The following is a 25,938-nucleotide window of genomic DNA, read 5'->3' on the forward strand; positions in this document are numbered from 1 at the left end:
ATTTTAGGATTAAGCAATTAAAAATACACAATGAAAAAGCAGTGAAAAAGTAAGTAGGCAAGAGGCTTGCTAATATCATAACAAGTAATAGCAGGCAGAATTCCATTTTCTCAATATATATGAATAAAATAAAATACACATTATATATTGTGTATATCATATACATATGTACACATGGCTTAGTATATAGTTTTGAAAACTTCCAGTTTCATCATTTCTGAACTTTCTGTGGCAGGCTCATGGATGACTGATGCACTACATTTAAATCAACCATGAAAACATTAGTTAGCATGTGACTGGTTAAGTCTAGTTAGTATTTGTTGCCATGTAAGAAGTGAATTCATATTAATTAAGACTAAGTCGGCAGCTCCCTCTGAATGGCTACATGAGTGTGTTGGGAGTGGTCATTTTCAATATCCAAATGAAAATTCAATTCTGCCTTCAGGGGAAAGATCACTAAGAAAACAGAAAACACTATAAACTAATTTAAACAGGACATAGATTGCAGCGCTATTAAAGCTATTCAAGTGGAAAGAAATTAACATGGCTCATAAAAATCACATCCAAGATGCAATCAGAAAAATTCCAAATACTTTTTGTGAACATGCTTGGGCTTAGCTCTGAACGTGGGTACCCTTTAGAAAACAGAATGTTCAGACACATCTTCTTCACACTAAGAACTGGGAAAGTGTGCATACTGTGGAGTGACTATGGACCATCTGGGCTTCCCTGGTGGCTAAGACGGTAAAGAATCTGCCTCCAACGCACAAGACCTGGGTTTAATCCCTGGGTCAGGAAGATTCCCTGGAGAAGGGAATGGCTACCCACTCCAGTGTTCTTGCCTGGAGAATTCCATGACAGAGGAGCCTGGTGGGCTACTGCCCATGGGGTTGCAAAGAGTCAGACACAACTGAGCGACTTTCACTTTCACATGGACCATTTATTTGCTCACTAAAAATTTCCCAAAGTTTCCTAATCGGGGACCTCGCAATGTCACACCTGGGTTACTGCAATTATTTCTTCCATGGCCTCCCTTGACTGGCATTTCCCCTTTCAGTCCATTTGCTGTTCCTTTGTCATGCTCCTCTTTGTTAACACAGTACTGACCAGAGATGTATTAATGTCTCTTTTGTTACCTGAACAGTATTGACTGGACACTTATCAATACGTTTTCAGAGAGTGATACAATGAACATCACTGGGTGATGTTGTTAGAGCTTAAAACTGATCAAGGGTTCATTGTACAAATTATGATTGTCATTATCTTTCACATTTTGCTTCATTAGGTTTCTGTTTCAGCCTTGTGTATATTATAAATGTAAAGTTTTCAAAAATGACGCATTGCAAAACTTTGAGTGAAAAAGAATTTTTCAGTGAATCTTATGCAGATACTTTCTGATTGTCCGAGGGACATATATACTAGTGTTTTAGAAGATGCCAGTTCAGAATATAGTTCTGATTCAGACAATGTGAATATTAGAACAACAAAAAGACAAAAAAACCTTACTGATTGATTCTGACACAGAAAGTGAAAATGAAACTCACAGTGCCGGAATGTTCCTTTGCTTCTACAGAAGAGTGGATTGAAGACATTTCATGAAAATTAGAAGACAACACAGGTGTGCCAGGTGTAACTATTGCATATAATAACTCGCAAAGTGTTCATAAAGTAACAGAATTATTTTTTGGCTGGTCAAAATAAAAATAGCCAGCCTCAGATATTAGTTTCTGCAAAAAAAAACCCAGTTAATAATGAGTTAAGCACCCTGCCCTTGCCTCCCTAATTCTGCATGTGCTGTGCACTCTTCCTAGGGTCCCTGGAGATCCTGGTCGACCCAGCTAACTGGTCTGCTTCCCTCAAGAGTCAGCCTAAGTGCCTTTCATAAAGGAAGCTTTTCTGTAACCCTAACATGAATCAAGGGTCCCTTTGTTATGTTCCCACAATTCCTTACATATCCTGCTATTAAAACATTAGTCATTCTGTACAGTAATTGTAGGTTCATGTACCAACTAGCCCTCCAAGCTCTGAGGGGTCAAGATGAGAAGAAAATTTCCAAGACATATTTCAACCTTCTGCTCACTCTGAGTTTTTCCCTTTGTAGTTTATTTCATTACACTCTATGTCTAATAGATTTGCAGTGCATTAGTACTGGAAAGTTACATCAAGTCCAATGGTCAAGAGTTGATAATAAACATTTTAATTTCATGTTGAAGAGTATTTTCATGTTGTCTACCAGAGATAAATGTTCTCATAGCATTTAGGCTGACTGGTCCTTTTATCCTTCAGGCCTCTGAGGTTATTTCCATTAGCAATAAAAGTTAAGAGTGATCTCAGAAAATTACACAAAAGTCTTCCACAGTAAGCTAACCAGCTTATCCAATGATTTAAAATCTTTTGAAAGTTTTTTTTTTTTTTTAATTCTGGAAAAGTAGTAACCTTTGCATTTAACCCTGTATTTAGCTTTATAATTCTGGGAAGGGAATGATTTAGCTTTGTGAGGACTAAAGAATATTATAATGATGGTCACACTTCAGTGTCGCTACCTGAATCCATACCCATTTCATTTTATTTCTACTTACTTCAGAATTTGTTAACCTCTCTCCCTATCCCTCTTTCTCATGTTTATTCAGCATGAGGCACGCAGTAGGCATTTTAAAAATTGCATATGGGACACATGTATGCATTCTAAGTTGCTTCAGTCGTGTCTGACTCTTTGTGACCCTATGGACTGTAGCCCACCAGGCTCCTCTATCCACGGGATTCTCCAGGCACGCATACTCCAGGAGTGGGTTGCCATGTCCTCTTCAAGGGGATCTTTCGGACCCAGGGATCAGCTATGTTTCCTGCACTGGCAGGTGGGTTCTTTACCACTAGCGCCACCTGGGAAGCTCACATACGGGGATATATCTTTCCTATTCAAAGACCATAAGCATGAGCCTCATTTTGGGGCTTGCTGAAAATGCAGTCTCACCCTTACCCAGGCCTCCTGACTCACAATCTGTACCCTCATCCCAGTGTTTGGTATGCACATTGAAACTGGAGAAGACCTGGAGGAAATCGCTCAACAAAAGCCAGGGAAACTGGTTAGGAGCTCATCTAACTTAAAAAGATCATGATAACAGGAAATGGAAAGGGGTATCTGAGAAAGTGGAGAATATTGAAAGGCTTTCATGTGATTCCCACGAGATCTGTGAATCTCTGTCCGCAAACCCTCCACTCCCACTCAAAGAACAGTAGCTTAAACATCAGTCATCCTTTATGCCAGAAAACAAATGTGAAAAATAAGTCAAAGTCTTGGAAATGGGCACTGAGAGGACAGCAGATTCTTTCGATGCAATGCTGGACTAGAGGACCCTCTGGGATTTTCTCGTTTTACAGGGGTGTGAATCTCAAACTGTCATTGACTAGGCTATTTTACCATGCTTTAGGGACATGACATAAATTGTGAAAACTAATAACAATGCAAATAATTCTTCTCTGTAATAATGTAAACGAATTTTTGTCCAAAAGAAAATATAAGTCTGTACAAAGCAAACTCTCTTTTGAACCAGTTTTAACATCTTACTCGTTCTCTCATTAATTAATGACTTAAATAAAATCAATGACATATGTTCATTTCATATTTGTAAGACAGTCATGATTCCATTGTCACAGCATCCTTGAGCAACCACTGACTGCAAGCTCCTCGAAGGCAGGGCCCATGCCATCGTCATATCTGAAACCCCAGGCAGGGCACAGAGCCCAGGACCCAACAGGTGGGCACTCGGTGACCTTTAATCAAATGGATGTGCAGACAATGAAGGGGAAAAGGAATCAAACTGGGAAGGAGTTGCTTCTCCCCCTTTGTGGGCAGAGGAGATCTGGCCCTGAGCTTCAGAAGGCAAGGGTGGGAGGACTTGAGAGAACAGCATTGACATATGTATATTACCATATGTAAAGCAGATGACCAGTGCAAGTTCGATGCATGAAGCAGGGCACACACAGCCGGGGCTCTGGGACTACCCAGAGGGATGAAGTGGGAAGGGAGGGTGGGTTCAGGATGGGGGGATGGGCACGAGTATACCTGTGGTTGATTCACACTGATGTATGGCAAAAACCATCACAATACTGTAAAGTGATCATCCTTCAATTAAAATAAATAAATAAATTACGTATATATATAGAGGCAGGACAACAGCCAAGACAATGAACCCTGAATACGAAAACTGAAATGCGTTAGTGGAACCTGATTTCTGGCGGGTCCAGAAAGGAATGATAGGAAGGCAGAGTTCACATTTGAACAAAATGTCTCAAGAATGAGAGGAAAAAAGTAAGACATTCTACAACGCTTTTCAAAGAAATGGGGATGGACAGACTCACAAACATACTGAATGACGTGTCTATAAAATTGTCCCTGGTTTCTGGCTTGATAGGTAGAAATAACTTACAGTGTGCATATTGATCCAGGCAGAATGGAAATTTCAGGATGGCACTACTACTACAGCATTCCCGAAGTTTTAGTATGTGCTCCTAAAACATGGACATCGCAAAACAAAGCTCCATCTCTGGCTGCTCAATTAACCATCAAAAGGGGTGGTACCTTACCTACCCTTCAGATCACGGATAGCATGAAAAGCTACAGAAATGATTAATACTTTCCCCGCCCCTACCCTACCTAGCACCCTGGTGGCTCAGCGGTAAAGAATCTGTCTGCAATGCAGGAGACACAGGTTCGATCCCTGGGTTCAGAAGATCCCTTGGAGGAGGGAAATGGCAACCCACTCCAGTATTCTTGCCTGGAGAATTCCATGGACAGAGGAGCCTGGTGGGCCATAGTTCATGGGGTTGCAAAGAGTCGGACACACTTTAGTGACTAAATAACCACAACAACCCTACCCTACAAGCTCACTCACTCACACACACACACACACACACACACACAGACAATCTCTCCGATTTAGCTCATGAATATGCACTGATTATTCCTGCTTTTGGATCAGGCAACATGTGAACAGATGAAACGGCCCATCTCACCTTTGTGAAGGTCACTAATGCCCGAAGAAGTGATTCTAAACAGGCTCCCATGCTTTGCATCTCCTGTGTCCTGAGAAGGAAGTCTGGCTTTCAGCTAATGGAACTTCCACTTGGCTCACAGCATTATTGATTTTTACTTTCTTAGAACCATAAATGTTAACAACCATCTTAGTAAGACACTGGCAACCTCTTCTACCCTCTCTCCCTCTGGTAGGCTGATTCGGGGCTATTCCATATGCAAATCAGAGACAAGTACTCGGAAATTAGGAATGTTGATCCCAGGAAGACTGTATCCTGGATGACACATCGGGGAGTCCCAAGGACACTGCTTGCAAAGCTTTGTCAAAACTTCACCCGAGGCCGAAAGAAACCCTTCCTCTCATCACATGGTGAACGATTATGCGAAGCTTTCTAAAAGGGGGAAAAGTACACAAAAACTTTGAAATGCTCTTGCCAGGAGAAATCCCCCCATGAATCAGGAAATCATCTCTCCTCACTGTCTAATCAATCTCTTCCTTCCACAGTCCAAACACGAGGCTCCTCCAGGGGTGGATGGTCTGTCTTAGAAAGGCAGAAATTCATTATCTCGTCTGCTGGGTGCTACTGCTTCCAGTAAAGTGCAATTATGCTGGTATCGAGCCCCTTCTTACCTTCTCAAAGCTGTGCTATAAACTCTGTACCTGTGAGAAGTTACCTTCCCGTCAGGCTTCATTAAGTGGAATCGTCTCAGAACAATGTCTATTTAATCTGCGGGGCGCCCACTAATTTTTTTCAGAATCTGCATTAACCCTAACAGACGTTGGGCGCTTGGTACCTTAGACACTACACCCCAGAAGGCCCGGGGGCCGTTGGATCGGGGCTACCTGGTCCCAGAAGGCTGGCCCTCTCTCATCCTAGAACAGTGGGAAGTGCTTTGTAACTGCCTGGATCACTCAAGTAAACCGAAACTAAACGTAAACTCTGTAATGCGGGGGCTTTGTGTTCCCCTGGCCTTACAGTGTCAGGGATACAGCAGAGAGCTCAGGGGTACGAGTGGCGTGAATCAATGAGGGTCGACGGCATGGCACACCTCCTCATGCTTTCATTCCTGGCATTGCAGCCAGAAATGCAACAAGCTCCTATGCTCCAAACAGCGAAGGAAGAGAGAAATGAAATAACTTACTGAGCATCTACTATTAAGCATAGTTTTAACACTGGGCAGGACATGGAGGGCCTTGTGGGTCATAACAAAGACTTAGCCAGAGGGGAAGGATGAGGGGAAGGGATAGTTAGGGAGTTTGGGATGGACATGTACACACTGCTTTATTTAAAATGGAAAACCAACAAGGACCTAGTGCATAGCACTGGGAACTCTACTGTTACTTGGCAGCCTGAATGGGAGGGAAATCTGGGGGGGAAATGGATACATGTATAGGTATGGCTGAGTCCCTTTGCTGGTCCCCTGAAATGACCACAACATTGTTTGTTGATCAGCTGTATCTCAATACAAAATAAAAGCTTCTAAAAAAAAAGATTCAGCTAGTACAGATTTTGCTGGATAAAGCTGATTTTCCACAAGAAAATTGTAAGGATAAACAAGTATGATATAAAAGAGGGGGAAAAAATGCTTGTAATAAACCTGAGATAGCAAGATTTCTCGCGGGAGGAAAAAAAAATCAAATCCAATTAGGTATTTTCAGATTGCATTTCCATTTCCTTTCTGACCCAGGCTTATTTTACCTGAGGTCTTGATGGCATTTTATATCCCCATATCAAGGAAAATCATCTTCAGGGAAACAGTTTCCTTGGCTCCTCCTGTCTGGCTTTGCAGTGTTACAAGGAGCACGGAGTGGATTTCCTCTCTGAGGCAGCCAATTTCCTAAGCAATTAGATGCTGTTTATGTTCCAAACTCTGTGCTCTGGTTGAAGCTGTCAAGCTTGATACCACCTCACTGCTGCCTAAGATGGCGCCTGGGCTAGCTCACTCTACTGTAACTGTCATCTATTAAAATTTCCAATCTGTTCTCTCCTCAAGGGATCACACAGTACTTGGCAAAGGTGCTGCTTCTCAATTCTGCATATTATGCTCTTCTATATAAATATATATTTTTGAAATGGCAGGGTTTGTAAATGACTTTACCAAACGGACACCCCAGTCTGCTATCCTCTTACAGGAAAGGCCACGCTATGTGGCTTGTATGTGCAGACACTCTGGCGCTGGCTTCTTAAAAAGAACGTTAATGCAGATGCCAAACTTTCCTGAAATTCCTCCATGGGGTCACAGCACCAGGGTGCACATTCCCGTCACTTCTTGGTGTGGACACGATAGAATGCAGTATAGCTGATGTAGTACGTTTAGCTGATACTACACAATGTGCTAGAGACAGCAGTGTTAGTTGCTCAGTCGTGTCCAACTCTTTGAGGCCCCAGGGACTGTAGCCTGCCAGGCTCCTCTGTCCATGGGATTCTCCAGGCAAGAAAACTGGAGTGGGTTGCCATGCCCTTCCCCAGGGGATCTTCCCGACCCAGGGATCAAACCCAGATCTCCTATGTTGCAGGCAGATTCTTCACTGTCTGAGCTACAGGGAGAGAACGTGCTGGATAGCGAAGGAAAAATTATTTGTTCCAAGATCAACATTCCTGCTTGAGGAGGGTGCTCTTTCTCACTCTGCCCACTCCTTATGGTTCTGGCCTGAATAGAAAAGCGAAAGGGTGTCTATATTTGCATTTTATATGCTTTTTATTAAAGGGACAGCCACAGCCTATGCATTCATGATGGCAGGGCTCGCCTGTGTGGAGAGGCAGAGCACGTGCCAAGGGGCATCAGCAAGAGGGACTCCACGGGTATGTCAACTACAGAAGGTTCCACGAGGACTAAGTCATTGGCCACCGTAGCTGCTGACTTTCAACACAGCCCGAAAGGAATTCAGAGCAGGGATTAGGCATGTGGCACTCTGTGCTCTGGGAAAACCAGCAGAATGGATCTCCAGATAGGCAGATATCTTGGGGAGGAAGTTTCATGAGCCCAGATTCTTGCCTTGTCCCTCACGGAGAAAAGTACTAAAACCATTTACCAAGATGTCTGTTCCTCGTGACTAGCAGCAACCTTCTACTGAGATGCGTGCTTGGTGGCAGGTACCCCCTTCACCAAAATCGTGCATATGCTTCCTCTTTTGCCTGTAACTCTGGCAAAGCTCCTCAGAGCCATCTGAGAGGCTGTCTTCTGAGCTGTAGTCTTCAGTAAGACACTGAATAAACTCAACCCATGGCTCTCACGAGGTGCGTTTTTTAAAAAATTTTTCAAGTCCACAGTTTCAGAGGAGCATTTCAGTGGCAGCTACATCTGATTAAGGGTCCCCAAGGCCAGAGGTGAGGATGAAAACTAGAAGCAGAGGTCTTTTTTTTTTAATTCTGTTTTAGGACTTCCCTGGTGGCCCAGTGGTTAAGAATCTACCTGTCAATGCAAGGGACATGCGTTCAATCTCTGATCCGGGAAGATTCCACATGCTGTGGGTCAACTAAGCCCACCTTCGAGCCTGTGCTCTGCAACAAGAGAAACCACGGCAGCGAGAAGGCTGCACACGGCAAGTGCAGAGTAGCGACCCCTCACCACGAGTAGAGAGAGCCCACACGCGGCGACAAAGACTCAGGGGAGCAAAAAAAAAAAAAAAAAAAAAGAATAAATAAATAAATGATTTTTTAAAATTCTTAAAAAAAAACACAACAGAATGTCAACTTTTTATCTTCCAAAAATAGGTCTGGGGTAGCTTTTCATGTTTCCTTTACTGAAAGCACACAATCCACTTTCAACACTGGCAGCTAGGCTCTAAAACACTCCCAAGGATAAATCACATCTCTCCTCTCCTAAGAGTCCTTCGTGACTTCTGCACTGTTTATGGAATAAACCCCATATCCAGCAGCAGCCCTCGGGGCTCCACCGTCTGGCCCCACACTGCGTTCCCAGCATCACCTTCACGCCTGTAAATTTCCCCCCAAGAGGCTCTCACGTCCCCTAGAGGAGGCAACGTGTCTCTCTCCTTTTGTGCCCAATTCCCCTCTGCTGTCTTGTGTCCTTACTCCTAGGGCTCCCGCCTCTGACAAGAGTATCTTTGGGCCCTTTCTTCTCCTGGGGGGGAAAAAAAATTCTTGTTTCTCCTGCAAGGTTCAAGCTCTGCCTCCTCTGGGAAAACTTTCTTGACACCTTCCTCAACATCACGCACACGTGTCCCTGAGTTCCCAAGCATGCTGTTCATATACTGATGGACCACTGTGTCACTGGCTTTGTCAGAGCGCGTTTCCTTGTAGACACTTGTGTGTGGCCAGCGACCATGACCTGTGTTCTCTCTTTAAAACCTGACATGCCTGATAATTGAGCAGGTTTGACCGTCACTTGCCTGTACAATGCACCCACGTTGCTGGGGTCAACAACTCTGATCAAGAAGGAAGCAGAACTCACACACACGTCACCCTAACTTCAAAATCTGTACCCTCCCCAGTCATCTGTGGTTCACTGCCGCATGTACTAAAGCCCCTGTCTGTCTGTCTGGATCTCCCAGGGTCTCAAACCCTGGAGAGGAGCACAGCAAACATTCAAAGAAATGAAACGCTCTCACTTCTAGACCTCATTCTTCTGCAGGTGTTAGGAGGGTCCCTTCCACTCCGGCTCTGAAGTCAGGGGTGCTCTTCTACATTTCTCTTCTGTCCTGCACGGGTCCCAGCTTGGCTTCCGATGAGCCTTTGGGGAAGCTTGGTTAAGAGCCCAGTAGAAGTGCAGATCCTACAGATCAGCGGGAGCCCCGGGACCACCTGGCCCCACAGGAGGAGACACGGACTCATTCAACATGGGTGGGAACGCGGTAACCTGCTTTGCAGTTAGTACAGGCGCTCTTCTGCCGGTCTTTGCATGGATTTTGTTGAGTGATGAACGCACCAAATCAGGGAGAACTCAGGGGCGAGGGCCGGAAGCCCAGGGAGGTGACGCCAGTTCTATGAGATCAGGATGCAAAGGGCCAGGAGAGACACCCGGGCGTTGGTGCCTGGGGAGGGCGCTGGCCGGCGTGGACGCTGAGGAAGCCAGCGCCAGGCTCCTACCTTTGAGCTTCTCGGCCAGCAGGGCGGCCTCGTGCTCCGAGTAGTGCATGATGGGTGGTGGCGAGGGCGGCCGCAGGCGGTCCTCCTCCAGCTTGCGCCGGTGGCGCTCCTCGCGGGCGCGCATCCGCTGCTTGCACTCCCACTCATAGAAGTCGTCCCGCGCCTGGGCGAAGTCCACATGCAGGCGGCCCGAATCCTTTTTGTCCGTGCTAGACCCTAAGCGCATCCGGTAACCTGAAACCAACGGGGAGTCTGGTCACATCACAGGGTCACGACATGGTCCCATGCCACTGTCGACAGTCGGGTCCAGGCCATCAAGGTGGGCCTGGGAGCTCTCGCTGACCTCTTTTTCCCCTTAGGAAGGACATCCTTCCCAGGGGAGTTGGGAAGCCCCCCCCCCCTCCTCCGCAATGTGGAAGGGGCCAGGGTACACCTGTTATAGATGGGCAGCTAAATGCTCCGCTGGGGGGTGATCTCCAAGCCAGTGTTACCAATGGAGCAGGGAGCTTTCTTTCTTATCCCCCTCTGCTTTTTATGGCCTCAGTTTTCTATTTTCAATGTCCTGTAACTCCGCCCCATAAGCTTGCTTACATTCTTTTCAGAAAGCGGTGGAGTGTGAGTAAATAAAGAATATCTATGATATTTAAGAAGGTCTACGTAGTAGATTCTACCACACCTCACTCACAGACTATCACTTCATTCTCCTAAAAAATGCCACCACTCCATTCTCTCTCGGCAGCTGTAAAAGCCACAATTACCATGGCAATTTGGCAATGCTGTTTTATTTCCACGCATCCTCTGGGGCACGCAGGAGAATATTTTACCTTCAATCAAGAGGCCTTCCTTACAGCCCTCCAGCACCTCATCTGGCACACAGCACTGCACAAGTTATTTGTGTACAATCTCTGAAGGCTACAGGAACCAGTGTGAGAAACCAGAGCTAGATCAAAAAAAAAAGGGGGGGGGCCAGAGGTCTCTGGGGGGATATACTGTGAGCTACATAACTTACAGAGATTATGAGCAGCAGTTGATCTGAGATACCAACACACACGGAACTGCAACCGGACCGCCAGCCTAACTTCAAATGGAGGAGGCTTGGCTTTGAGGTTGCTCTTCAGTTTGGGGTGCTTGGGACTTTAGAAACATAAATTCAGGTCCCAGCAGGGTCCCGGCTGTCGGGGGCCTCCAGAAGAGAGAACAGAAGGAGCACTTCTGCTGTGTGGGGACTGTGTGCGTGAGACACCGCTGTGAGATGCCAGGCGGCACGGCGCTGACGTTCAAGCTCTTGTGGTGGATTTCAGTGGATCGTCTTAGTATCTGGGGTTGAAACTGAGCCCCAAATCCCAGACAGCCTGGTGCCTCCCCAGGAGGGCACTTCATATCTTTGAAAAGTTACAAACATGAAACTGATCTTACATCTGATTCCTGTTATGACTGTCTCCCTTCCAAGTTTAAACGGTATTCTCCCAAAATGGGAAGACATAACAATACCTATCAATACTGATCACAGAGGAGCAGTATTAATGTTAAAGCAGAGTAAATCTTTGGTTGTGGGCTGTGGAGAACTTAACAAACCAGCAGGCCATGGTAATATATACCTAACAGCTGAGCAGGCAGAATGGCCTAAGGCTGGCCAGCTGTCCCAAATGGCCAAGAAACTTTCCCCTGCTTGGGTCCAGAACATCACTTTTCAGACATTTCTGGTTCCAGAAAACACTCCCTCTTTCACCCAAACACCATCATTAAGGCTCTTAAAAGAGCCTGTGATGAGGCCGAGTCTAAATTTAACTTGGCCTTCAGATGTGATCATGGTCCTAAAATTAGACAGGCCAACCAGCTGGGCTCCGGCTTGCAGGAGAGCTTGCATGCGGGAGGGGAAGCCTGTCTGCCTCACCCCCCACCCCCGCAATCAGCCTTTCAGATCTTTCCAGGACGATGCTGCACCCAGGCAAGGGAGGCTGGAGATAAGGTCTTTGCTGTGGGCTCCTTCTGCTGCCAAGGGGCAGTCAGGCGGGGGCCCAGGTCAGAGCTTGAAAAAAGTATATATAGCATCAAGGCATAAATTTGGGACTTTCAAGTGCCTAAATTTGGAACCGTTCATTTCTGGCAATGTACTATGAGGTTTCTGATTGGGTCTAAACATTGTGCTATGTCTTATGTTGGTGTTGAACAGCACCTCTGATTTATTCTAACCCCTTCATTTAATAAGGTGGGATAAAGTCACAGTTATATTAGTAGAGCTGTGATTAGAATCTGAATTCCCAGGGCAAGGCTCCTGAGAAACCAGTTGTACTTTATCATCATCAGGATATTTGTGTTAAAAACAACCACTTACTGAATGGCTCCCATGTTGCATGTGTCTGCTAGGTGCTTAACATCCATTATTTGGATTTATTCCTTGTAATAATCTGATGAGGTAGCACTGTTACTGTCTCAGTTTTGCAGATGAGAAAACAGAGGCTCAGAGAGAGGTTATCTTGCCCAAGGCATGTGAAACCCAGTGCCACGCACTCAACAGAATTCCTGGTCGTCTAATAGATTACTCTGATGCTGTAGCTCAAGAGTTGCAAGAAACATGTATGCTGTAAAATATTGCTATGTTTTGTCTTCTATCTCCATTTTGGAATACTGTTAGGTTTTGGCCCCAGTTTGTCAGGTTTTATTGGAATAAAGGTTTTAAAGTTCTCCAGGTCACTATTTAGCACAGGGATATCTCTGCGGTGTTGGAATAACCCCAAGGCTTCTGGGGTCTGCAAGAGGATTTGATGGCCATAGGGGCTGACTGCAGAAGTTAAGAAAATCTGGTAGTAATGTTCAGATTTTTTTTTTCCTATTCTTTTCTCACCTTCCTTCACTAGCTTTGCCTCAGGAGGAGGGAGGTGGTGTGCAGAGTGACAGACGGAGATGTGCAGATGAAGAAAGAGAGGGAAGGAGTAGCAGTGGATTAAATCTAAAAAGACGTTCTTCGAATGCTCTGCGATTCTTAGACTTGGCAAAGACCTCGCTGACAGGCTCTGTATGAAACGGGATGGGAAGGGAGTAGGGCACAAACCCTGAAAGAATGACGTGGCCACTGGGCATGACAAAGACTGGTGAGAACCAAGTGGGTCCCAGATGGCGGGAGACTGGCTTCCAGTAGACCTCGAGCGTTATCATATGCTCACTGTAATACGTTAGTGTACGCTAAATGACACACCACTAGCATTGGGACAATTCTGAGGCCAACCATGAAAGGTGAAAAAGTGGGCGGTCCAAAATAGTGGGAAATCCCCACCCCTTCCCTAAAATAGTTGGAATAATCCTCCCACTCACTAGCCTACAAAATAACAGCTCCTAAAAACTAACCATGCCGTATTTCAGGGCTCTCTCTCACCTTCTGAGATGGCCTACATTCTGTCTGCGGAGTGTGTTTCACTCTAAATAAAGCCCCTTCGTACCTATCACTTCGTCTGCGAATTCTTTCGCAATGGAGGGAGAACCTTAAATTCACTGCGAACACATACTCTTGCTTCAACACCCACACGATGGAAGGCAGCCTCACTCCCAGTTTCAACATCTGCAAAAACCTCCTGTAAATGGCACCAGAGAGGAAGGGCTGGTGGGGCAGGCTCAGCCAGGCTAACTGCAGGAGCAAACGGGCAGGGAGGCTGGGCCTCCCCCTCGGGCCAGGATCACCTCCTGTAAGGCACCGATATTAATCTGGTGCCCTGCTGTCTAAAAGTGAACCACTTCCGAAAAACTGAAATTATGCTGAGAGAGGCCTGTATTCCTCCTGAAAATTACATCTAATAAAAGTAGTGGTCCTCGGTAGTCATAATATTGCTTCTCAGCTAATAAGCACTTGAGGACATTAACTAGGAAGCCAATGGGATCCCTAAAGCCTGGATGGTAGGAAACCGTGCCTGCAGCCCAGAGGTGCGCTCATAGACTTCGAGGTTCTGGCAGCCGGGGGAAAAGGCAGAATTCCTCCTTTCCAGCCCCAAACTGTGAGCGCTTTTATTGCGCATTAAGGCCAAAGGGAATACCCTCATGTTAATATCACAAAACATCACCAAAGCGCCGGGCGGGGGGGGGGGGGGAACCCCTATGTAATGCAAAGTACCAGAAAGGTAAATGGCTTTATCAACCATGAACTCCTCGGAGAAGCGGATGTGACAGAAATTCTTCTTGCTCTTCCGAATCGCTGTGATGTCACCACACTGCTCAAAGACTTCTTGGATGATCTCCTCAGTGGCGTTTTCCGGTAATCCTCCGACAAAGACAGTCTTACAGCCGGGAGGCCGTTCTCTTGTGGAGGGGGGTGGAAGATCTGAGAATCAGAACAAAACACAGGGCATTTTGCCTCTTACTTCTTTTTGCTCTACTTTATTTATTTTTTCTTTTCTCTGGTTCACCTGGCAAAAGTCACACTCGCGGACTAACTTTCTCTATTCTGAGCGATGATGAACGTCTAGAGTGACAGACACGGATGAGGGTGTCCTGTTTTCAGTACCTGCCTCCTTCCCACCTCTCTGTTACTCTCCGCTCCTTTCTACAGAGTGGCTATGCCCGTCCACGAACAGAGATAAAGCAAATGTGAGCATAATTTCATTTCTCCTTCATAATACAGAAGCCCAGAAAACCGGCGGGGGCCGGGGGGAGCCTTCACAAAGTACAAAGCACGATGAAATGACAACATGCTGAAAACCTGAGGCTGGTTATCTGCTTTGTCTTGCTGGGGTATAATGGAGCGACGAGGCAGAACGGGAAACAGCCTGAAAGCGGGCAGAGTACTTACTTGGCTGGGAAACACCGGGCCTGAAAAAAATACGCTTTCAAAAAAAATTATTCACATTTAAATGAGCAAACTCCCAGATTTGAGGGAGGCTGTATAAAAAGATAAAATGTACGCTGTCACAACATTTTACCTAGTTTATATGTAGATTACTAAAGCAATCTTCTAGAAGGTCCACTTTAAAAAGGCAACACTGATTAATATGAATAAAAAAAAAATTCCAGCTATTTAAGCCCATAAACTTAGTATCAGAAGTTAAATTAAAAAAAAAAAAAACTGGCCTATTCATTTCATCAAATGTATGTTTCCTTCAAGGGAAGGCAATCTGGCCCAGGAGCTCGCAGATGCGGGCTCCCCCCACCAAAATTGCTAACTGCCAAATTAATTTCGTTTTCCATCTAGCAAAATGCATTTCAGAGGTTCTCTCCTGCATTTGTGAAGATGGATGGAAGTGTTCACATATTTCACACTCTGATCTGCAGCAAATGCTAGACTTCATTGCGCGCAAAAAAAAAAAAAGATTCTTAATGCTGGCTATACATCCCCAATCACACGTGTGCCCTTCATAGTGTCGATTCAGCTCCTGGAAAGACACAGGGACCCACAGATTTGTTCTGTTCTAGAGACAAAGGACTTCTGTAGCATGATCCTCGCTCTGTGTACTGAAGTGGGAGAACTTTGAGTCATATTTGGAAAATGAATACTGTATTAAAAGAAAAAAGAAAGAAATTAAAACTTGATGATCAAATACTTCTTACAGATGCCACTTACTTGGATTTTGAGGGAAAAGAGTACAACTTTTGCAGTGGATTATTTCTTTGACGACAGCCACTTCTGTTGGCGGTGGGGGTGGTACCAGCCCCAGGCCTGGTATCATTGGATTAATAGGGGTGATCCCAGTCATCATGTTGAGGCCCGGATCAAAGCCTGGTACACAGATTGAGTCTGTAAAGTACATAAGATATCATTTTGGCTGATGGATCTTAGATCAGTTTTTGTGGTAACTTTGCTGTTTTCCTGCAAAGGTGATTTGACTTTAGGCTTTCCATTTTTTAGGAATTTCTCATTGGCATAAATATAGCAATACAGAAAGGTAAAGAGTAAAGATGAACTTAATGCTTCATGGAAAAGAAGATATGTTATTTAAAATATTAACACAGCAGGACAGAAGATAGCATATTAGACTGCAAAACCATGCACCAGGGAGCTCAGTTATTACTGTCAACTCTATTTTCTCTTTCTTAACTTCCAATGCAGATGTGACTGCCTTATGACCCAGGAGGTGGGGAGAATATATTTAACACTGAAGTGCCCAGTGAATCCAACTGTCAACCTGGTTTTATCCAAAGAGGCTTCTTATCCAAATGACCTAGATTTAAGAAAAGTTCAGTTTAGATGTGCATACTTTATAACGATGCATTCAGGTCCAACTTATCCTATTTCCACCAGGAAATAAAAGACAAAGAGTGATTATAATCACGAAAGCTGGGTTGGATATATTATGTGCATACTCAGTTGAATCCGACTCTTTGCAATCCCATGGACTATAGCCCACAAGGCTCCTCTGTCTATGGGATTCTCCAGGCAAGAATACTGGAATGGGTTGCCATTTCCTTCTCCAGGGAATCTTCCTGACCCAGGGATCAAAGCCACATCTCCTGCAGCTCCTGCACTGGTGGGTGGGTTCTTTACCACTGAGACACCTGGGAAGCCCATGGGTTAGATATGTGTGGGCATAAAATTAGCTATATACATTTCCCAGTTCTACTGGATAATCACACGTTCTTCCTCTAATTCAATCAGCAAATAATTTACTGCCCTTCTGAAATCTTTATTTGTTGAATAAAAAAAATACAGCTTTATGCCCTGCAATAAAAATGGAAGGGCACAAAAAGGATGGGTTTTCCAATATAAACACTGAATTTTTTTTTTTAGTGTGATAATAAAAGAAGTCATTTCAAAGGGATATAAAGGGATTTTTTTTTTTTTTTAATTAGTAAGGCCTTTCTAAAGGTAGGGATTGTTACAGTGTACTGAGTTTGTGAGTAGCTCGCACAGAGTCGGACACGACTGAAGCGACTTAGCAGCAGCAGCAGCAGCAAGGAGATCTCGCTCCTGAGGATTCTTCTGTTTTCAGATAACAAATACTCTCCCTGGTGGTGTGGTACTGCTCCCAGGCAGACAGATTGGCAGCTCAGACGCCTCTGGCGGTAGCCCTGGTGACCCTCCACAACCGTCCTTGGGAATGGAGTTTGCTTCTCTCATTTTTCTTTTTTCCGCCATTATTCTAGCTCATTCCCCTTCTTCTCTCCTGCCCCCTCCCTTTTGAGGTTCTCCTGTCCAGCTGGTGCCTCACTCTTGGCTTGCCCGTGCTGACAGGTCAGCTAAGCCCAGAGGCAGGTGGAGAAGGGATAACTCCAGGCTTTGTTTACTAAGACAGGCCAGGACAGAGGCCGAGTCAACTTTTCCTTCCCGGGAAGAAGTCTGTTAGAGCTTTCTTCTAGCTACTTGGGGGTGTTTCTGCTCCTCTTCTGGGCTGAACGGAAGAAGCAGGGTGATCCTGACTTATGACCCCAAGAGGACCACTGGCCCATTTATGAGAGGATCCATTTAATCTGACTGCATACCAGCCTCACTTCAGTAAAAGGAGGTGGGGTTTGGGGTGTGGTTTTTGCTTTTTTTTTTAAAGAAACCCTCCATGTAAATGCCAAAGAAGCATTGTCTTTCAAAGCAGTCACCCCGACATCCTAGGCTCTTCTTCTATACAATCATGGTTCTCAATTTCTTTGCCTCTCATGTGGGGTTTTGAGTGGATAGTCTCTGTGAGCACGAGCCTCTGAGGACTCCAGGATTCTGCATTGATAACTGCTCAAAACAGAGTGAGGTACAAAGGACATCAAAATTTGGAAGTGACAGAGGCAGGTCTAACACTCTGGTTATTCATTTGAAATTTTCATGACGTTTCACAGTCTTATTCCCATTTCACGGATAAACTAATCAAGGCTTAAAGCAGGAATGTGAGATTTCCAACATCATAGAGCAAACGAGTGGCCGAGTTAGAACCAGGGCCCAGGTCTCCGGCTCTGGTTTTAAATACATCTCTTTTTATAACCACTTCAAAGTTTCCACTGAGAATGACCCAACACTATCATTCACATAATGCATGCCACTACTACAAATGTACTCTACTCTTAAAAAAAAAAAAAAATCAAGATATAGGCTTCTAATCCAGATGTCAATTCTAAAGGAGAAGTTCCAGAATAGAATGGCTTCCAATGTCATCATCACTGACATAACATATTGGCTTCTAAGGAGAATATATTAGAAATAGACATATTGCCAAGGGGAATATTGGCATGGTGATGCCTTTATTTAATCTCATTCCATACATGAGATTTGTCTGTTTCTTTCCTGGCCTGGCTCTTACTATTATTGTTTGCCAACACAGGGTGATTTAATGCTGAAACCACTCAGGACTGCAAACCCTGAAATGAGAGCCCTGTGAATTATAATAACCAGATGTTTCCCCAAATGAGACAAGGGGTCCAGCCCTTGAGTTCTCTTTTAGTTGTAGCAGACTTCTGTTTTCTTCTTGAAGGCCAAATAAATAAATACATCTTCAGAAAGAGAAACAAAAGATTAACAACTCTTGAGCAAAATATCTGAATACACAGCAAGAGTTACTTTGCTTTTTCTGAGACTTGAATACAAAGAGATTGGGGAGGGGTTAATGAAATTCACACGGTGAGCGCAATAGTCTGAAAAGCACTTAGCAAAGAATTAGCGCTTAAATTACGTTGGACCTCAAAGAATCTGAGATTCTGTATTTGAGGGGAAGAGGTAAGAAAGATTAGACTTAAAATATTATGAACCCATTGCTTTTATCAATATACGGACACATGAAAACTGTATTCTTAAACAGCACAGGAGTCTATTACGGCCGAATGCGTTAAAGACAATGCACAAGTTTTGAAGGTGTGAGAGACACGTGCATAACAAGACAAAGGTGAGGAGAAAGTGGACACTCTCAGAGTCAGTTCCTTGTCTTGCTTTGAACTTGAGAGATGGTGAGCTCTAATTCCACTCAGCAAAAAGAGGAAGGAGTTGGGAAACTGCAGCAAGAAATAATTTGATTAAGCTATGACAAACCTAGAGATCGTATTAAAAAGCAGAGACATCACTTTGCTTGACAAAGGTCCACATAGTCAAAGCTATGGTTTTTCCAGTAGTCATTTACAGATGTGAGAGTTGGACCATAAAGAAGGCTGAGCACTGAAGAACTGATGTTTTCGAATTGTGGTGCTGGAGAAGACTTTTGAGAGTCCCTTGGATGGCAAAGAAATTAAACCAATCTATCCTAAAGAAAATCAACCCTGAATATTCATTGGAAGGACTGATGCTGACGCTGAAACTCCAATACTCTGGCCACCTGATGTGAAGAGCCAACTTACAGGAAAAGATCCTAATGCTGGGAAAGATGGAGGGTAGGAGGAAAAGGGGGTGACAGAGGATGAGATGGTTGGATGGCATCATCAACTCAGTGTATATGAGTTTGAGCAAACTCTGGGAGATAGTGAAGGACAGAGGAGCCTGGCGTGCTGCAGTCTACTTGGTTGCAAAGAGTCAGACACAACTGAGTGACTGAACAATGACAAGTATATAATAAAACTTTCTTCTAGAAACCGTACTTAAGCAAGAGGATGCATCACTTACTGCCAAGGTTGCGGCCAGGTCCAGCTGCTCTCTGTATGGCTAGCTGCAATCACAGAGACAGCAAGGCTGAAGCTCAGAAAATGTTTTAATTGTCTTTCCCCAACTGAATAGGACAAAAACAGAAACAAAAACCCTGTTGAATAGGTTTAGTGTTTTATCAATCAGATGACCATTTTTCAGAGGGCAACCTGCGGTTTGTGTTGCAGGCTTTCGAAGTATGGCAGTTGAATCCATCCCGTCATTCATTCATTCGACACATGCTGAGCACATACAACTGCCAGGACCGGGAGTTACACACGTAACAGCAACACGTTCCCCCCTTGGGAGAAATCACAGAGTTTGCAGAGAGCAGGAAGGATGAGAACCACACTCGGCAGAAGAGCTGAGACAAGTGAACGGAGGCTCAAAGGGCTAACAGTCGTCCAGGAAGGGGCCAGCCAGGGGGAGCCTGATAGGAGAAGTCTGAATAATCCTGAGGCCACAGTACGTGGCGGTGTGGCTGTGATGTGATGAGGGGATCTTGCCATTCGAGCCAGTGTGCCATCACCGGACAGCGGCCACTGAAGGCCAGGTGTGCCCTCTTCCAGGCCAGAGGCCCCGAGGTGGTTCTGTGCCGCCCTCCATCCCTCCTGCTCGCTTCAACTGCTGCCCCGAGTGGTGGCTTGCCCCTTGTCTGTCCTTCCAGGCATTGCCTCAGTAAAGAATCTCATATTTAAGGTGAGCACTAGAGCCCATTTGAAAGAAAGGCACTAGTCTGGTCAAGGCCGGACAGAACTAGGTTAGGTGTGGGCTGGACTGTGGCTGAGTGGACAGACGGATGGACGCGGCCAGTGCCAAGAACAAGGGCAGCCCAGGAGACAGGACACAGTGCTCTAAGAGAAGAAAAAAGGTGGGAATCAGGCCAACTGGTAGCATTCGAGGTCTGGTGATGGGGAGAGATCGTTAGCAGCAGACAAAACATGAAGCCAGGCTGGCTGACTTTGCCAGGAGACACTGTCTGCAGGTCACAAAGCCTGAGCCACCCTGGTCCACGGTGCTGACTCATTCCAGGGGAAACTGCAGTTTGACAACAACACTACGGGGTCACAGGTCAAGAAAAACTAGGCAATTGGGCAGGTTACCTGAGTGGAGACTCAGGCTAGAGAAGTAAGACAGGCTCTAGACACTGGAGTGATGCCTGAGGTTTGCAGGAGGAAGCAGACTCTCTGGTTATAGGTCCTAGTGTACAGGGCAGGGCACTACCAGGTCAACCCAGCAGGATGCTGAGTCCCAGAAGGGTGCTGGGTTCCCTTCCTCCTACCGGAGGTCCAGATGCGACCTCAAGCCCAGGGAGCTGCCAGGTGTGGGGTTCAGGGCCCAGGACATGCACAGGCAGAGACAGGCTGGAGGGGTCCCAACAGACGTGCAGTAACTGCCCTCCTTTCTCAAGAATTATTGACTCAAAATATGATCTGTTATCACTTGACAGAGAAACCACATGATATATAGGGATATTCTTCTTGGAAATGAGGACGGTGACACTGTTTTTCACAAGGGTTTCTCACTGCAATTGACGGAAGTCTTGCTTCCATAAGATCAGTTAAGTTCATGGATTATTAAGGTAATACTTCTTCCAATCCATGTCGGCCTTTTCTTTAATAGCCTTAAAAATCATTTCATGATCAACAAGGAAAAGCAGATGCTAAAAAGGGTGATCCTGAAGTCGACAGATGTGGGCACAGCCAGGTGAACAGAAGCTAAGTTCCTTAACTTCTCTAAGCTTCAGCATCTTCATTAGGTAAAGATGAACGTGAACACTGGACACACTACATCCACAAAATGGGAGCATCAGAGAGGATAATCTACAGGACAGTCGTGTATGGACATGTAAGTGCCCAAGTCTGCAGTCAGATATCCTATGGTCAGGTCCCTGGATCTCCCACATACTGGCTGTGTGACCTCAGGAAGCTGAATTAACCTTGTTAAATCTCACTTATAATAGCCATAAAATGGGGATAATCATATTTCAATCTTAATATTCTTGGGTGGATTAAACAGGATTAAATAAAAACCTAAAGTGTTTAACATAACATCTAACATATGGTAAATATGCAACAAATGGTAATGGTTGCCTACGACATTAATATGGATTTTCATATCTACTTAATGTAACCTTAAATAAGCATGTTATCAACACTGTATACACATAAAACATCATCATGGGGCTCCCCTGGTGGTTCAGTGGTAAAGAATCCACATGCCAATGCAGGAGACACGGGTTCCATCCCTTATCCAGGAAGATTCCACATGCCTCAGAGTAACTAAAGGAAATCAAACCTGAATATCCATTGGAAGGACTGATGCTGAAGCTCCAATACTTGGGCCTCCTGATGCAAAGAGCCAACTCATTAGAAAAAACTGTGATGCTGGGAAAGACTGAAGGAAGGAGAAAAAGGGGGTGACAGAGGATGAGATGGTTAGATAGCGTCACTGACTCAATGGACATGAATTTGAGCAAACTCTGGGAGATAGTGGAGGACACGGGAGTCTGGCATGATGACGTCCAGGGGATTGCAAAGAGTCGGACACGACTTAAGTGACTGCCCAGCAGCAACAACTAAGCCCATGTGTCACAACCACTGAGCCTGTGCTCTGGGGCCTGGGAACCACATCTATGGAGCCCATGTGCCACAAGTACTGAAGCCCATGCATCCTAGAGCCTGTGCTCTGCAACAAGAGAAGCCGCTGCAATGGGAAGCCCATGACTGCAACGGAGATCAGCCACTGCTCGCCAAAACTAGAGACAAGCCCGCACAGCAATGCAGACCCAGCGCTGTAGTGTGAGCTCAGGCGTGTCCGACTCTCTGTGACCCCAGGGACTATACCCTGCCAGGTTCCTCGATCCATGGGATTCTCCAGGCAAGAATACTGGAGTGGGTTGCCATTTCCTTCTCCATGACCCAGCACAGCCAAAAAATAAATACATAAAATTATTTAAAAAAATCATGATAAAAAAAAAAAAAGAAAAAAAAAATCATGATGATGATTAATTTCATTTGACTAACATTTGAGTGTCTACTAGGTGCTGGACTTTGGATAGGTGCTTGGCCTGCAAAGACAAAGATGGGAGTCCTTTCTTAGTGAAAGCAGCAGTCTAGTGGCAGAAACAACTACACAGAAAATGACAATACAGTGCGAGAACTGTTGGGAACATTTAAATAAGAGGTGCTATGGAAATACAGAGAAGGGGGCATCAGAACACGTTTGGGGCAGGGGGTGTCATGGCTTAAACTGTGTCCCATAAACAGGTGTGCTGAATTCCTAATTCCCCTAGGAAGCTGAGAATGTGAGAATTATTTAGAAACGGGTCTGTGCGGATGTGATCACGTTAAGGTAAGGTCATCCTCTGCTTAGGGTGGGCCCTATCTAACAGGACTGGTGTCCTTATAAGACGAGGAAAGACATGGGCAGACACACAGAGAAGATGGAAGTGGTGCCTGAGGTGAGGAGGCCACCAGCCAAGGAATCCCGCGGACCCATGACGAAAACCAGCGGCTAGAAGAGAGGCGTGAAACATTCTCCTCTAGACCCTTCAGAGACAGGGCAGCCCTGCCAACACCTTGATTCCAGACTTCTCGCCTCCAAAACCGTGAGAGGAGACGTTTCTGCATTAAGCCCTCCCTCTCTGCTCTGTTATGACAGCCCTAGGAAGCTGATCCAGACGGATGGCGTCATTGAAGGAATCCGAGAGGGCGGTGACCACTGACCTGAGTCTTAAAAAGGATGGCTTCTGCATACGCACTGGGCATATAAACAAGGTATTCCCACAGTATCCTTACCAGGATCAGAAACACAAAGATAGTTCTAAATATTCTCTTCGAAGAAGTGTTCAAAGCCCGTCCCTTGTGGGCAGCACTGCCCTTTGGTTTCTCCTCTGTGGAAAAACAATCCTTGAAGATTGCCACATATTTGTCGAGAACAATTTGATCACACAGATTGTACGTTAATGTAATCGTGTACTTTTAAACAGTTAAGTGAGGCTTCCCAGGTGATGCTAGTGGTAAAGAACCCGCCTGCCTGTGCAGGTAGACGTAAGAGACACAGGTTCGATTCCTGGGTAGGGAAGATCCCCTGGAGGAGGGCACAGTAACCCACTCTGGTATTCTTGCCTGGAGAACTCCATGGACAGAGGAGCCTGGTGGGCTACAGGCCACAGGGTCACAAAGAGCTGGACACGACTGAAGTGACTCAGCATGCACATGCGCTAGCAGGATCTTCAAGAAAGCAAAACTGAAAATGCCACTGTGATCTCCCCGAAGACACCTGGAGGCGGAGAGGTGTGTGTGCATATTTAATGAAGCAAGCTCCTGGAGCCCTGCTTGGCTGTGTATGCCTTATAAACAAAGACCTTATCCCCGTCAATAAAGCTCTCAGTCTCCTTCTATGGTAGATGCAATGCTGGCAGTTGGAGGAAATGCAGCCGTCAACAGCTATTTCAAGTCCCGCTGACTTGAGACAGATCTGTGCCCGTGTCTAAATATGACATGACGCCGAGTGAATGGGATTTTCAAAACTTCTGACCAAATCTGGTGGCTGGAAAGGGCTTTGTCAGATCTTTCTAGTTACCTGCACGTGGGAACCAGACACGTTGATGGAGTGGGAGGTAAACGCCCATCAAAGGTTCTGGGAAATTCATTCACACTGGGGGCCGGGGGATTTGAATTTGCTGCCAGAGCGGTTTGGGTACAGAGGCCCGAGCTGTCACACTCCAAGGGAGCCGCTCTGTGTCCCCTGGGCTTGTGGAACACACTCCTCAGACACAACGGCCTCACCAGTGAGGCATAAAGATGGCGGGTGGTACCTGCCAGGCAGGACGGGCTCGATTAGACACGGAAGCAAAGGCCACTGGGCGTTGCCATGGATCATCCCACTTCAGAGCTGCAGGGGACTCGGGCATTTCCTAGTCCTACCATCTTGATTGGAGATGAGAAAACTGAGGCCCAGAGAGGTGAAGTGACTTGCCCAAAGCAACAGAGCTGAAGAGGTGTACAGTTGGAACTGGCATCAAAAGTCCTGGGCTTGGTCATTGTGCACTTGCAGTCTCCAACACGTCTGCGTCTTGCCTTTATTGGGATACATCTGGTGACAGCAACCTCTATATTTGCTACCTCCCAGGGTAACCCATTCCATTGTCCAACATTTTTTTTTTTTTTTGATGTAGATCATTTTTTAAAGTCTTTATTTAATTTGTTACAATATTGCTTCTGTTTTATGTTTCAGTTTTTTGGCCTGGAGGCATGTGGGATCTTAGCTCTCCGACCAGGGATTGAACCCACACCCCCTGAGCACTGGAAGCTGAGTCTTTAACCACTGGACCACTAAAAAAGTCCCTCTAATGGTTTTCACAATGAAATACTGACTGATAAGCGGAGAAGAACTGATGCTTTTGAACCGTGGGGCTGGAGAAGACTCTTGAGAGTCCCTTGGACAACAAGGAGATAAAACCAGTGAATCCTAAAGGAAATTAACCCGTGAACATTCATTGGAAGGACTGATGCAGAAGCTCCAATACTTTGGTAACCTGATGCAAAGAGCTGACTCACTGGAAAAGACCCTGATGTTGGGAAAGATTGAGGGCAGGAGGAAAAGGTGGTGGTAGAGGGTGAGATGGCTGAATGGCATCACCGACTCAATGGACAGAGTTTGAGCAAACTCTAGGAGATGGTGAAGGACAGAGGGGCCTGGCGTGCTGTTGTTCATGGGGTCACAAAGAGTTGGACACGACTGAATAACAACAACAACAATCTATCTGCTGTCTTTGGCCTGCACTCCTGGGCTCTTCCTAGGTCTATTTCTCTCTCCCACCTTTACTGCTCAAACCCATGCAGAAAGGTCACATGAACACCTGAGTTTCCTCTCAGCCGCCCTGGGCATCCTACCCTGTAGTCCTACCATGTGTGACTGTCCTCGAAGACCACCCTTCCTGAGGTCTGAGGGTTTTCCCCAAAAACAGGCCATGCAGACACTGGCACCCCTGATTAGGAGTGCTCGCTCCCTTTCTGAATTTTGAACTCTGTGGTTTTGCTGACTGGGTGCATCGTGAGTGAAAGATAGTGGTCACGTTAGAATGCCTGCTCTATGCCAGGCGGTGCCAACAGCTTCATGTCCTCTTGTGATTTCGGTCTTTTTGGCAGTTCCGTCACAAAGGTGACATCCATCGAAGGACCTCAGTCAACGAGAACACACATCTTGTTTCCTCACAGTGCAGGGTGCATTGCAGTTGGTGTTGTGAAACAAAACAGATGATTCTGCATTCTGCACTGCATTTTCCCTGATCTGTGTTTTTTAGGTTCTCCTCTTGTCTTGAATGTTCCCTCCCGGGGCTTCAA

The 25,938-nt window shown here is 45.6% G+C and overlaps 1 protein-coding gene across 8 annotated transcripts in view; it reads right to left on the reverse strand.

Annotated features, from left to right (window-relative positions):
- The window catches only part of ENOX1 (ecto-NOX disulfide-thiol exchanger 1), a 344,181-nt gene that overhangs the window by 172,354 nt on the left and 145,889 nt on the right, over nucleotides 1-25,938 (reverse strand). For 7 of the 8 annotated variants that reach the window (XM_081551076.1, XM_081551082.1, XM_081551081.1 and 4 more), the window contains 3 exons: nucleotides 15,629-15,802; nucleotides 14,186-14,392; nucleotides 10,084-10,317 (listed from right to left, as the gene is read on the reverse strand). In XM_081551076.1, coding sequence (XP_081407202.1) covers nucleotides 10,084-10,317; nucleotides 14,186-14,392; nucleotides 15,629-15,802 — 615 coding nt within the window. The remainder of the gene's footprint in view (nucleotides 1-10,083; nucleotides 10,318-14,185; nucleotides 14,393-15,628; nucleotides 15,803-25,938) is intronic. The other variant, XM_081551077.1, reaches the window with a different exon arrangement.

Source organism: Giraffa tippelskirchi, chromosome 12 (genome assembly GCF_054371585.1).
Source record: "Giraffa tippelskirchi isolate mGirTip1 chromosome 12, T2T-mGirTip1v1.2.pri, whole genome shotgun sequence".
Lineage (NCBI taxonomy): Eukaryota > Metazoa > Chordata > Mammalia > Artiodactyla > Giraffidae > Giraffa > Giraffa tippelskirchi.